Source organism: Abrus precatorius, unplaced genomic scaffold (assembly GCF_003935025.1).
Source record: "Abrus precatorius isolate BTA unplaced genomic scaffold, Abrus_2018 Scaffold5, whole genome shotgun sequence".
NCBI lineage: Eukaryota > Viridiplantae > Streptophyta > Magnoliopsida > Fabales > Fabaceae > Abrus > Abrus precatorius.
This window is the reverse complement of record NW_020874395.1, coordinates 5,779,315-5,793,583: the sequence shown is the minus strand read 5'-3', so window position 1 is coordinate 5,793,583 and position 14,269 is coordinate 5,779,315. Positions and strand designations below refer to the sequence as shown.

Genomic DNA, 14,269 nt, shown 5'->3' with positions numbered 1-14,269 from the left:
AACACTAGTCAGCATTTAATCATGAATAAACACTCTTATTAATTATTTACAAAGCATTATTCCTACTTAGAGCATGAAGGGTGTTGTGTGGCCCCTGCATCCACCATACTCCACATCAATATTCATTTGGTCCACCTTGTCAAGCCTTGTCCTCCTTTTGTTTAATCACCCCATGCGATGTGGGCCTCAGTTGAGTACCTACCCTAAACTAAATTGCATGTTTGGCCGGAGATAAATTTTTAGAAATTATCACTTATTTTTCAAAACCCTTCTAAAAAAAATAACAAAAATAAGCAATTATTTTTAAAACAGTTTCTTTAATGTATATCTAAAGACAAAATAAAAACCTATAAATAATAAGTTTTCAGGAAAATCACAGAATGCAATGCATTTAAAAACACAAGAATACTACTATTTTTAATAAAGTCTTACTATTTATTAATTTTTTGTTGTGACTTTAATCACACGTTAAAAAATTTCGTTCTTAAAATAAGCTAAACCAAACAGACAAATTTAAACACCCACTACAAGCATGGATTTGATGCCTCTAATGTTAGAGGAGCAATTTAAACCATAGTATAAAGGAATGCCATCATTAAAAATCAGAATCTAGAAAACGACTATGGAACTAAGCAGTAGCTTAAATTCATGTGTGTTTAAACATATCCAACACTGGTTATCTAACTTGATCATATATCAATTCAAGTACAACGTAGCAACTTATTAGTTGTCTTAAACCATTATTGAAAGAGAGCACAACCAGGATATTACTGCACATGGTTCACTATGAATCCTTTCCCACATCTTAGCCAGGTGGCCAGTTCATTTGTCGTCCCCCAAGGAGGTGCACATGAATGTGGTAAACTGATTGACCTGCCAAAATAGAAAATCATATCTTAAAATGATTCAGAAGAATCACTCAAGAGTTAACAATTCAAATAGAATATCAGTTATCAAAGTTTAAGAGTGGGCATGGAGAACAAAACTTACATCCCTTTGGCCCATCATTGATCACAATCCTGAAGCCATCATCAAGACCTTCTTGCTTTGCAACCAACTTAGCAGTGTAAAGAAGGCGGCCCAGAATTTCGCAGTGCCTCTCCTCAGCCTGTGGAAATAAATTCAGAAAACATAATTGAACAAAATAGAGAACAATTGTAGGTCATGGTCCTAGCTGTCAAAAGTTTCTGTCACTCAGTTTGATTCGTCAAAAAAAGTGAAGTCTCTCTTTAGGTGATAGTGAGAATAATGAATGTTGTCATCATATATGTGTAATGTTTTCTTTTGCTCTTGTTTACCAATATATTTGCAAATGTGTCTAAGGATCCATAAAAAGGAATGAATGAACAGTATAAAACTTCACACTAATACTTCAACTTTGCTGGAACTGGAGACACTACAAAATGGTAAATTGATTTAAAATACATAGAAATTAGTGATGAAATTTAGTGTGATAATGATAGGAACCTAGTATATTTATTTGAAAGAGTGGGGGAAGAACTCCCAAATTTACAGAATAAAACATATTGAAGAACTTCAAGGGTCTTATACCTCTCAATACCAAAAGGCCCTAATTTCCTCGCCAAAATGATAAGATATACCCCATCCCCTTCAGTCCCTTCTAGTTATTTATAGGCAGCATGCTTAATTAACTAATTCACACTACAGTCAACTAATTAATCTACTGTAACTACTAACGGGTAACTAACATATTGTAGCTAACTATTAATTGGGGTTACCTCATAGCTAACTAACGAGTTATGTTCATAAATGTGATTGGTGATTAAATTAATTGAAAAGGTTTCAAGATCTTTCACAAACACACACACATATAACAGTTTGCATGATTTTTTCTTTCACAAAACAAAAAGTAGAAAAAATAATTTCTCTCTGTGACGCCAATATGTTATCTTCCACCGATGTTTTTGATTTTCAGCCAACATTTTAATCGGACTATCTTTCATCTGATCTAATTTTCTCATCGGTGCCTCCTCCCCTTGTTTCAGGTGACCAAACCACTTTTGGCACACTTCATTGCCCAGTACTTGCAAACATAGGCCACCACTTAGAAAAGAAGATAATATAGCTAGTTATAACATTGTCGCTAGTAAGATGACATTCTAACAAGAAAAGTAATTGACATTACACTGGAGAGAAACACTTTTCTAATAGTGTTTTAAGGGTGAAATATATCTTCGTAAGAGCATGCAGGGATTGATAGCATTAAGAATAGTACCTAAGGTTATCTACATGAAGAAGCAGTTTATATGTTGGCATTAACCAAAATTTTATGATTTCTGAAAGGAGATTGATATGTCGATATCTGGGGTGCTAAGCAATCCATAGCCCATATCAAACTAGATTCATCATATAACAAAGAGCTATGGCTGCAAAGTCATCATGAACATGAAACAATGAACAATCTAATAGAGGGTTAGGTAGCCTCCAAACTATCATTCTCATAATAAAATATAGACCAAACAAGATTAATATACAATGATCAGGTAGGTCCTAAAAAATGAATAGTCACCATGAACCCATTTCAGAGCAAAACAAATTAATAGTTGAAGCACATCAGACATTATCCCGTTAAAGAAGTCATATAAACCACAATTCAAAGATTTAGCATAAGCATAAACAGTCCAAAAGAATAGTTTCAACTTTCAATAACTATGATTCATTGTTGACCAAGTTTTGGTAGGTCCACAATTCCACACAGAAAGGTTCATATCCAAAAACATGTAGACAATAGCCAGCACTTCAGAGTTCAAAACAGCATCGCTGTTACTGTAGGACAATATAAGATGAGCAATCTTTTTTTTCAAGAAAAAACCTTTACAGAATCAACAAGCAGATACTGAAGGAAATTTATTGTTTGCGTTCATATACCAGAAGAAAGGGCTAATTTTCATTATATTACTGTTTCAAGTGAATTCAATATGTAAATATACTAAGCATAATCATATGTGCACCCGTTTTTTCAAATGAAAGTTTGAGAAAGCATAATATGCCTATATACACAGAAAGAGCCACTAACAAATACCTTGGACAGACCAGTTAACCCATCTTTGACTTTAGGAATGATTAGAATATGTGTAGGAGCTTGAGGAGTTATGTCCCTAAAGGCAAGCACCTGTCAAAAGGGGTAAAAAAAAATAATAGAATGATCAATTGTGATAATAAACCAGAATACTGGACAACAGTGGAACCTTGCTAGCCCAGGCTCACTAATGCTAAAAAAAAACAGACAATAGAGAAAAAAATATATTTGATGAGTTTTAAAAGATCAAATTGGTAAATAATATCTATGAGAATTTAGTTTTTGACCAAGTCCAATGATATCATGTGGATCCACATAGCTAACCTTGACTAATGGGATAAGGCAATTGTTGTTAACATAAAATTTGAAATTGGAAGAATTTCCCTAAGTCTATTTTGGCAAGTTAGAAATACTTGTTTTTCCTTTAATCATCCATCATAGCATATAGCAGAGAGGCTCTTGCGCAAAATTCTGGCCATGCTTTATTTACAGGTAGCATAGAAATAGCCAAAGGAAAGGAGATAGAGTTGACAAATAAACAGTTCATTGACTAATACCATGACTGTTAAAAAACAATATTCTGATCATCCAATTAAATTTTTTCAAGGGAGAAGAAGCTAGGAAAGGCAAAGTGAAGATGACTGACAAAAAAAGAAAGTTAAAAAAGGAATATTCTGAAGAAAAATAAACCTGCAAACTAGATATAATTTTTCAACTTTTTAGCAATAAATTCAAAGTTGAAATGTTACTCACATAGAAGATCAAAATAAAATAGAATTGCTATTTGTACAAAAGATTTGTCCAGCTTTCGTTACTATTAAGAAACTTGGGCCTAACTCACTCCCAAAAGCTAGCTCATAGGAGGAGGATTGTCCTAACCCTTATAAGAAGTATTGTAGCTCTATTCCTAACCAATGTGAGACATCTTAACACCCCCCTTCACGCCCAGAACTAGACATCTGGTGCGTGATACTTGTAGGATTAGACATCTGCATGGGTGAACCCAACTGGGCAGCCCAACTTTCAAATTGAATAGGTTAGACATCGGTGGACAGCCCAACTTTCAAACTGAATAGGCTCTGATACCATGTTAAGAAACTTGAGCCTAACTCAATCCCAAAAGCTAGCTCATAGGAAGAGGAATTATTCTGACTCTATTTCTAACCACTGTAGGACATCTTAACAGTTACATCTTAGAGAAAAAGGAAGAGAAGAGAAAATAAAACCATGTAATAAGATGGGTGATAGAAATAAATTTGTTATTATAGAAATTTGTCACATCACTCATGTTATAACTCCCTTTTGTTTTCTTCTCTTCATTTTATACAAATAGCATTTCTCAATTTGAAATATCCATGTTAAGACATTCAAAACTGAGAAATCTGTTCACAAAGGATATCAGAATATCCACTTTCTTTGAACATTGAAAACGGATTGAACCTTTTTTAACATGTTCACATATCAATATGTTTAGAATGCAAAGAAACGTTAGCTATGAGAGCCAGGACACCCATTAAACCCAAAAAAAGTAAAAAGCCAACAACCCTATTGTATCACGACTCATGCGATTCAAATGTTAGCTATGTGGTTCAAACATGAATCATGCAGTTCTTTGTATCACGGGTTGCACAAGAAAATGGGTCAGGTTGTGTGCAACTCAGTGTGAAAAAACCCTAAAACAGAACTTTTTTTTATTATTTCTTGTAGTGATTTGGGTGGGGAACAGCCAACTTTTACCCTCCATTGATACCAGACAAAATATTGAACAAAGAATTTTTCAATTTCTCCTTTCCCACCACTTACCCCACATTCACATACTATTTCATTTCTTTTGGCTGGTCAGCTGCTCCCCCACATTTTGCTGCTGATTGCTGACTATCTCTACCCCACACGACACAAACTTTGTGCTGCCTTCTTTTTATTGCTCTCTCTTATTTCTCTTAATTCTTAATCATTGTCTGCTGGTTCCTGCATGATTCTGGTATTCCTGTACTTTGTTGCTGTCTTTTTGCTGTGTTATTTTGAAGTGTATATGACACATCATTAGCTATACAGTGAACTATTTGACTTCAAAATCCTAACATACAGCCGTTTCTATATGTTAAAATGTTTTTAGATTTATGCATTTTAATTTTTGATAATGAATTTGTGCTTTTTATATTACTTTGTTATCTATGTATGTTATTTTTAATCATTCATCGTGAACCCACGATATGGTTTGATTCACGATTCCAAAAATAAGGCTTTCATTGCAATTTGAATCCCGATTCAATGATCATGCTATGGACAGCGAATTTCAGAATTTCTGTGTCATTGATTCCTTAAGGAAACACCAACATGTCGCCCAAAATTCTTAATTGCAAGGACACAGAAGAAGGCATTACCTTATCATCCTCGTAAACCACAGTAGAAGGAATCTCCTTGTTTATAATCTTGTCAAATCTGTGCATCACAAAACACAACATAAATGACAGGTACCCACAAAAATTGAGATATCCACTCATGTCCCACTCCCAGTTCCAGCACCAAGAGGTAGAACCTCTGCAAAAATAAACATATGTATGTGCACCAAATCCGCCACAGCCACATCAAAAGCACTGATCAATTCCATCAAATGCAAAAACCAGAATCAACTTCTTCATAAGCAACAAAACAGCACCAATAACCACACACCTTAAACCCCTTCATTTTTGCAACAAAACTCACTCTGTTTTTTTCCAAAGCATGGAAATTTGAGTACCCATTAATCCAGAAAACATAAAAATGCAATCTTTTTTAGGTTTTCTTCGTACTAACCGATGTAATCAGAACATCAAACAGATGAATGGCAAGGAATTTTGTGAAACAAGGAGATACCCATGAAAGGGGGAACAATGAAATAGTGATCAGAACAAAAAAACAAAGTAAGGAGAGAAGAGAAGGAGAGTAAAGGATGAAGCTTTTAACGCATACATGGTGGGAGCATCAGCATCAGAGGGAGTGGCAGCAAGAGCAGCTTCTTTCTCTGAAGCCATGGAACCGAAAGAAGAACCAGTGAAGTGTGATGCCAACACAACGATTCTTTGATTTAAATTGTTGTTGCCATTCATTCGTTCATAAAATTAATTATAAAAAAAAAATGCTTAATTGGGATGGGAAGCCCCAAATTCAATAAGCCCTTGTAGCTGTATCTAATGTCCAAATGGCTATTGGGTTATAATTCTGAAGCTTAGATTTGTGTTGTATAATGACATTTTGTTGGGACACTTGTCCAAATGGTAAGCCACCACGTCCCTATGATATGTATCTGTTGAAATTTGTAGGTTTCCTGTATTTTGCGTTTAAAATCTTTATTTTTTTTCTTAGCTATTTTAAGGATAAAATAAAAGAAGAAAATATAAAAAATAAAGTAAAAATGATTTAACGTTCGAATGAGCTAAAATAAGAAAGAAAGAAAAAAAATATGATATATATATATATATATATATATTTGTTTATTTGAATAAAAAAAAAAATTAATTATATTAAAATAACTTTAAAAATAAAATAAATTTTTTATCATCATATTTTTTGTTGATACAAAATTTTAAAATATTTAATATTTTTATATTTTATAAATACAAATAATTTTAAAAAATAAAAGTAAAATGTGCCCTAAAAATAATTACATCACATGTGGATAATAATAAGTTGAATTTTCCTTAACAAGTTTATTATTCAACAAAAAAAATAAATGTCAGAGAATAACTTTTAATAAAAAAATTTAAGAATTAATTCTAAAAAAATGTTGCTTTTAGAGGAAAATAAAGTAATTAAACTAATTTATTATTTTGCATAGAACGGTCTATTTTCTCTTCATAATAGAAAATAAATTTTGATTTTGATTTTCACCTTTACTTTTTTCTTATTTTTAATTAAATAAAAATTATATTGTTCATATTAATTATTTTTTATTTTATTAAAAAATAAATAATAATTTATGAATTAATTTTTAATTTAAATGACATGTATATTTAAAAAACAATAATCTTATTCAAATTGAGTGAACTTACTATTAATTGAAAAAAAATTATTTATTGCAACGTCTAATACTTAAACTTCAAGAGAATTTAAGAACTAATATAATCAATTCAAGATATAATTTTGCTGATTTAATTATTTATATTATTATTATTGTATGCTTTTAAGTTAGAATATTAAATTTTTGGAAGACTAAAATAGTCCTCTATATATTTGTAGCAGTTTCTGTGTTTAAGGATACGCAATAAAAAATAAAATAAAATCTAGGGTACCCTATACAATTGAGATGGTTAGGTATCCTTTCTTGTACGTAAAATAATTTTAATAAAATAAATAATTAGTGAATTAATGATTTAGTTAAAAAAAATATTATAAAAATCATAACTGTTAATCTAAAAAGTATATAAAATATTCTTTCAAGTTTACAAGTATCATAGTGAGCATAAAAAAATTATTAAATAATAATTTTTACTGAATATTTTTACATCTAATGATAATAATATAATAAATTTTGTGATATCTTATAAAAATTAGGTATAAGTTTTTATTCAGTGTTTTATACTTATACATTAGAAAAATTGCTTAAATGAACATTAAATTTTATTAAAAATTACAATATTAGCATTAAATATTTTACATTAATTATGTTAGAAATCTTAATAATTTTTTTCTTGTATATTACGTTAAAAGAATTGTATATATATTTTATACAGTTGTTGCAAACTTTTATGTATTAGGTGTTCATTTAAAATCATAGTAAATATACTGCCTTATATTTGCGGAATGATAATTACACAACTTTTGGCTTACATTTCATGTTTGATTCCAACAAGCTTTAAACAGGACCCTTATCAAGTAGTTAATAGTAGACACGGCAACAAAAACGAATGTGGACATTTTTTTTGTGGTATTAATGAATTATTATTATTATTATTATTATCAAATTGTACTCAATTTTAGCTTAATAATGCAAAATTTCATGTGTAATAACAACTTGGTTTCGGGTGGTGCGTAGTTTCTACATCTTTACACTTCATACTTCCATCATCCCAAAAATCTTGTAGAAATAAAATCTGCAATTGCCATACTTGATGTTAAACCTGGTGAGTCAATTCCAAAAAGATTTACAAGACCTGGTACCCCATGGATGTCTTCTCCCTGCACAAATGGAACAATAATTAGACCATTTTTTCATGTTTGGTTGAAACGTAGAAAATCCAACCACACCCTTCAAATGAAGATGGCAGTAATATTGCCATGATCTTCAAGGATATCACAGAATTCACATGACAAAAAAAAAATTAATACTACAACATTTGCAATTTTCTATACCGCTTAAAAAATTCAATCAAATTACATTTTGATGTTTGAATTGGAAGAGACTCATCTACCTAGTAATAAATGCATTGTAGTAAATGTGTTGTGGTGGTGTGACACTAAGAAGAATGTAAGAAACAACAAATACTATAACAACAACCAAGCCTTATTTCATTAAGTGAGGTCAACTACATAGATCACACGATGTTATTGGGTTCGATCAAAAATTAAATTTTCAGAAATTTGATTAATTAACAGATCTCTTTTAATAACTATGTCTAAGATTCATTTGAATCTCCTTTGACCTCTCTTTACCAACTAAGAGTTATGCAATTCACTTTCCTTATTAACTCTTCTAAAAGTCTTCTTTGCACATGACTAAACCACCTTAAACAATTTTCAATCATATTTTCCACTATAGGCACTACTCTAATATTATCTTGTATACTATCATTTTATATCCTATCTTTTCTCACATATTCACTGATCCACTTTAACATTTACTTTTTTGTCACTCTCACCTTTTTCTTATATTCCTTTATGGTCCAACATTCATTACCATATAAGATACTAGTCGTATTGCAGTCCAGTAAAATTTTTCTTTCAGCTTGGTAGGTATTTGCAGTCACAAATAATTTCTAATATCTTTCTCCATTTTAACTACCTAGCTTGAATTTAGTGACTAACACTTTCATTAATTTATCTATTATTTTGTATAATCAATCCCCAAGTACTTGAAATTGAGAACTTTCAGTATAATATCATCTCCAAGTGTAACTTTCAACAAATAATCCTCATCTTTTTTTTTGGTAAACCTACAATGCATGTACTCTATTTTACTTCTACTCAAATGAAAACTCTTAGATTCTAAAGTCTCCTTCATAACTCAAGTTTTAGATTAATCTTTTTTTTCGAATCCTCGACTAACACTATATCATCTGGAAATAGTCTGCACCAAGAAATAATCTTTTGTGTCATTTTTAAGCACATTTAAAACAAGATTAAACAAATAAGGACTTAAAGCGAAGCCTTGATGTAAATTAATTCCAATTGGAAAGTCTTTAGAAATACCTCATAAGTTTTCACACATGTAGTTACCCCTTTGTACATGTCTTTTTTACCCAAATATATGCTACTCCATATCAATGAATTTTTGCAACCTCAATTTCTTCCTGTATTCTATGTTCAATCACCTTTTCTCACAACTTCATAGTGTGACTCATGATTTAAATCCCACTATAGTCCTCAACATTTTGGATATCACCCTTATTCTTGTATATAGGAACCAAAGTGTTCTTCCTTCATTCATATGGCATATTCTTAAATCTCAAAATCTCATTAAAGATTTTAGTGAGTCACTTCAGTTCTTGTTTTTCCAAACTTCTATAGGAATATTATCAAGGCCAATCAGTTTACCATTCTTCATCCTCTTAATAGCTTTCTTTACTTCTCAAACTCGAATTTTATGGTAATATGCTAACTTTAGCTCATTCACTTGTACTTCTAATTCTGTTAAATCTTCACTTGCTCCTTGTCCCTTGTTAAAATGTTCATAGAAATATTTCTCCCATCGAGGATATTTAACAAAAAAAGAAGCAATAGTTTCAAATGATTGACTTTTTATAGTTGCAATTAGGACTAACAAGGCTGAAATGAATATATATCTGACAGAATCCATTAAGGATATTATATGACTGACCTGAAATATTTTGCACAAGGATAGATGTTCTATTACTGAGATTGTGCATTTACAGTCAACATTAACAATGTCATCTAGTTTACATGCTTATATACCAATATTTATTACTGATTATAAAATTTTGTAAGTATCTGCATGATTGGAAATTCTAAACGAACAAGTCTATATAATCATGATTTTAGAGCAAACAAATGTCAGGTGATGCCAACAGTCCACGATATGTAAATAGCAGCAAATTTTGTGAAGGAAAAAGTATAATCTAGAAAACCAATGCTTATCTTCTTCATATTTGTACTTTAGCCAAAGCATATTCAACCATATAATCACGTGGATCAATTGGCATTTGGCAACCATGGAAGTATTGATGATACTTACAGTTGTTGTGCAAAGTTAAAGGGTGATGCCAGTAGTCCATTGACTTAAAAAGAAAAACAAATTCTATGGTGCGTGTAAAAGATACTTTTAGGACACCAATACCAATCTATTTGATTTGTGACGGAAATGTATCAAATGAACTTAAGCTGATAAATATTGAACATAAAGTGGCACAGACCAATGGACTAATTTGGAGTTTACAAAATAACTGTTAGCCAAAGCGAGGGAACTGTTACATAAATTATATGGTAGAAATGTAATAGTAAATCTAACATCTTGCACAATACTGTCTCTCTTATCAAATTATGAGACTCACAGTACAGGAGGATAGGAAAACAGTAAGAGAGTATGAGAAGGAACCTGTATAACATAATCAACAGGGGGCTGGCGCGGTCCTGAAAGTTTAGGTCTGATCCCTGAATATCCAGGTTCTAGAGAACCGTCCTTCAGATTTGGGTAGTACTTTCTTATCTCTGGATAAAATTGCTCAGCACGATTTGCATTTACTGAATAGTCAAACCTAGGATCAATGGTTACTTAAGTCATATCTGCAATCCAAATACACTTTTTTTCAAGGGAATGCATGGAAAACTGCCATGAGGGAAAAGGAAAAAAACAAACCAAGGTTTAGCAATGACAAAGTTTTATTTACTAATATATCAGTTGTCCAAATCTTACATTTAAGATCATACACAGATGTAAAATATCTCTAGTAAATATAAACTTTATGCCTATCAATTTAAATTTTAATATCGCATTAAAATATAACTAATCTAAACTTAAAATAAATAAATGGACACAATAAGTATGATAACATACTTCAAGGGGCTAATAGAAGCATAAGAGTATAAAGAGTGGTATGATCTTGATACACTAACAGACACAAACAAGTGACTGCAGAATAAATCCAAGCCATAGACTAGTTTCACCATTAGGATAAGAATTAACATATAATGCCTAATCTTATAAAATTGTTAAATAAAGTGAACCATCTACCTTTCCTAATGCTAAGAAACTATAAAAACGATTACACTATACATGAAACTAGTCTTTGACCATGAAATATTAGCAAAATCATGTAGCTTCATTCAAGTATTTGGAAAGATGTTGTGATAGTGGGAAGGTGAGAAGCGATCTAGATGTCAAGTAATCTGTTGGGCATGTTTGAACTGAAACTACAAATAACGAATTATAAATTTAGGAATAAAACCATTTCAAACACAAAAAAGGCAAATGTTGCCACAGATCATGTATGGGATATGGCAAGGAACCCAGATTCCAAAACAAATCAAAAGCATGCGAATGAAAGGGTATTAGGAAGTACTTATTCTGAAAGCTTGAAATATCATCAACACCATCAATCCATTCAACATTTGGCCCAAACTTGACCTGACCACTCAAGTCTAGTGTAACATGCACTCCAATGCCGCCATCCTCTGGTATAGGATAGATCAAATGTTTGAAAGGAGGGACTTTAGTGTTAGATAACATGAAGTAGCAACCACGTACATAGTAGGCAGGAGGAATAACTTCACTTTGTTGGCCAATAAATCTTTTTGCAAGAGCAGGGGCACTCAGGCCTGCAGAATTGACAACAAGTTTAGGAATTAAGACAAGTTCTGGGTGCAAAATTGATGTTCCATCCCATTGGTTAAGATGCTTGGTTTCTGTTATTTGAAGACAAATCTCATTTCCTTTGAGATGGCCACCAATGACAGTTGAATTGTACGTGAAGGTTGTTCCAAGATTTTCAGCTTCCCCCTGGACCAACATGGGGGTTTGTATTCTTGTCAATATATCATTTTAACTCCAAATAAAGAAAATGTTTAATTACAAAAGATTGAAGCTGAATCGATATATTTAAAACAAATTTGGATACATTAATCCCCATCTTTACAGCATGTAAAAGAAGCTAGAAATTCATACCACTAAAGACAGCATTAAAGAATGGGAATCAACAATCCCCGTGAGAGGTGATAGTATTGCCTTCAAACATTGCAATTCAGGTTCCATTTTCATGGCCTCAGCACCATCCATCATCTTCAAACTATCAACCCCATTTTGAATCCCATGATTAAAAATATCATCTAGTTTTGCAATCTCCGAAGATTGAGTAGCCACTATGAGCTTACCAATTTGTTTGTGTGGAATATCATGCTTGGAGCAATACTCATACAACATTTCCCTTCCTCTTACACAAAAAATTGCCTGCAGATAAAGGAGGAAATAAAACAGATATAATCATATTTTGGACCATTGTCAGGAGAAAGAATGGAAAATAAAAATACTCAATATTTATGATATGAAGTGAACAATATGTCTAAGTCCTTTTTAGTAGAGAAGATTATTTTCATTTTATGTGTTTTAGATTTAGTCAATAAATATTATTTCTAAGAATTTAGTTTTATGATATGAAGTGAACAACGCTTCATCAGATGTTTAAGTGTCAAACAAAAATGCCTACTAGTGCATTCACTTGAACTTCAAATGCAAAATAAAATCCCTGGATACATTGCTTCCCCATCTATCATCTTAGCCATGTGAGATCAACGAAAGACTCAACCATTTGAGTCTCCAATTACCCAACATGCTTTTTTCACCAACCAGCAAATAACACCGAGATTTAACCAGATTCATAACATAAAATTGATAACTTTATCTAGTGGGGTTACACAAAAATGGATTTCGATTCTCTCATGTTATTGTGTAACATGATATGATCACGTTAAATAAAAGAAAGATACAAATTGTATCAAATTGAGTTAATAAGTCCTATATCCAATTATAGTGGGTATTCATTTGATAAAAATTATATCTTTTCTTCTCCAACATGACTATTGATAACTAATAATCATCTCTTAATGAGAACATGTCAACAACTATATAATGTCACATACAAAGAAAATGTTAATCTCAGCCCACAAAGTACCTGAAAGTAGTAATTTTTTATTAATAAAAGATGCATTCATCATATTGTTATAACTTAAATGTGATATTTTTCAATAAAATTTTGCTATTTTAGGTGTTTAAACTCAATCCTAAGGTGAGATTCCCAAAAACCCTACTCATTAACATAAACAAAACAGGATCCAAATTCAATAAAAATGACAACTTTAACTGAAAAGAGCACCCCAACCTTGAAAGAATTGCGAGGGTAATAGATTCCAGCATGAATAACTTCACTATTTCTAGAACTGGTGCCTGTTCCAAAGGTGGGGGCAGATTCTATGACCAACACTTCCCTACCCTTAAGTGCTAGGGCTCTTGCTATTGCTATGCCCACCACACCAGCACCTATCACTATGCAATCCACTCTCTCCTTTGGAACACTGTACGAGGTTGTCCTTTCAGGTTGGGTGGTGTTGCTCACGTTTCTGACCCAATTGCCAAAAAAGTGCTTCTTCCATTTTATATCAACATTCTTTCTTCTTGATGCCGATGATATGCATCCTTCCAACCTTTGAACTGTTTGCTTTATCATTCTCAGTCCGACACCACTTTTGTTGTCTCAGCTTTCAGCTTATTTGTTTGTTGGAGGAGAGAAAATTATGGTGAGGAACTGAGGATTAAATTATCAATCAATTTACCAAAATCCAATCACCATGGGCTCGATAAAAAGAATTAAGTAGGGAAGGATTTATGCTTTTCTTCTTTCATGCGAGATGAAAGATGAACGAAATAAAACGCTGAAAGATAAAGTAACGGTGATTAGAGTTTATTACTCCCACATCATCCTGTGAAATTATTATTTTAAAAACTTATATTTACAAAAAATATTCTTTAAAAATTTTATTATTTAAAAATTCATATAAATTCGTATTTACAGAAACAAATCATTC

The 14,269-nt window shown here is 31.8% G+C and overlaps 2 protein-coding genes across 8 annotated transcripts; both read right to left on the bottom strand.

Moving 5' to 3' along the window:
• Positions 1–541: 541 nt before the first annotated feature.
• LOC113867293 (14 kDa zinc-binding protein-like) lies at positions 542–6,294 on the bottom strand. Of its 2 annotated transcripts, none has more exons than XM_027502524.1 (5): positions 5,993–6,294; positions 5,425–5,482; positions 3,044–3,133; positions 991–1,108; positions 542–873 (listed from the first exon to the last, which is right to left on the bottom strand). In XM_027502524.1, the coding sequence occupies exons 1-5, from the start codon at positions 6,127–6,129 to the stop codon at positions 806–808; spliced, it is 471 nt and encodes a 156-aa protein (XP_027358325.1). In that variant the 5' UTR covers positions 6,130–6,294; the 3' UTR covers positions 542–805. The 2 variants fall into 2 exon arrangements, 1 of the variants encoding a protein (XP_027358325.1); XR_003505155.1 differs by having other exon boundaries at positions 843–873; positions 991–1,290.
• A 1,627-nt stretch (positions 6,295–7,921) lies between these two features.
• On the bottom strand, positions 7,922–14,016 carry LOC113867533 (L-2-hydroxyglutarate dehydrogenase, mitochondrial). 6 transcript variants are annotated; one of them, XR_003505177.1, is made up of 6 exons: positions 13,567–13,918; positions 12,357–12,638; positions 11,755–12,191; positions 10,791–10,950; positions 8,262–8,475; positions 8,118–8,197 (listed from the first exon to the last, which is right to left on the bottom strand). XR_003505177.1 is itself a non-coding variant. In XM_027502915.1 (5 exons), the coding sequence occupies exons 1-5, from the start codon at positions 13,909–13,911 to the stop codon at positions 8,084–8,086; spliced, it is 1,338 nt and encodes a 445-aa protein (XP_027358716.1). In that variant the 5' UTR covers positions 13,912–14,016; the 3' UTR covers positions 7,949–8,083. The 6 variants fall into 6 exon arrangements, 3 of the variants coding, with proteins under 3 accessions (XP_027358716.1, XP_027358717.1, XP_027358718.1); XR_003505178.1 differs by having other exon boundaries at positions 8,181–8,197; positions 8,372–8,475; XR_003505179.1 differs by lacking the exon at positions 8,262–8,475 and having other exon boundaries at positions 7,922–8,197; positions 10,791–10,978; positions 13,567–14,015.
• Between the last annotated feature and the right edge of the window lie 253 nt (positions 14,017–14,269).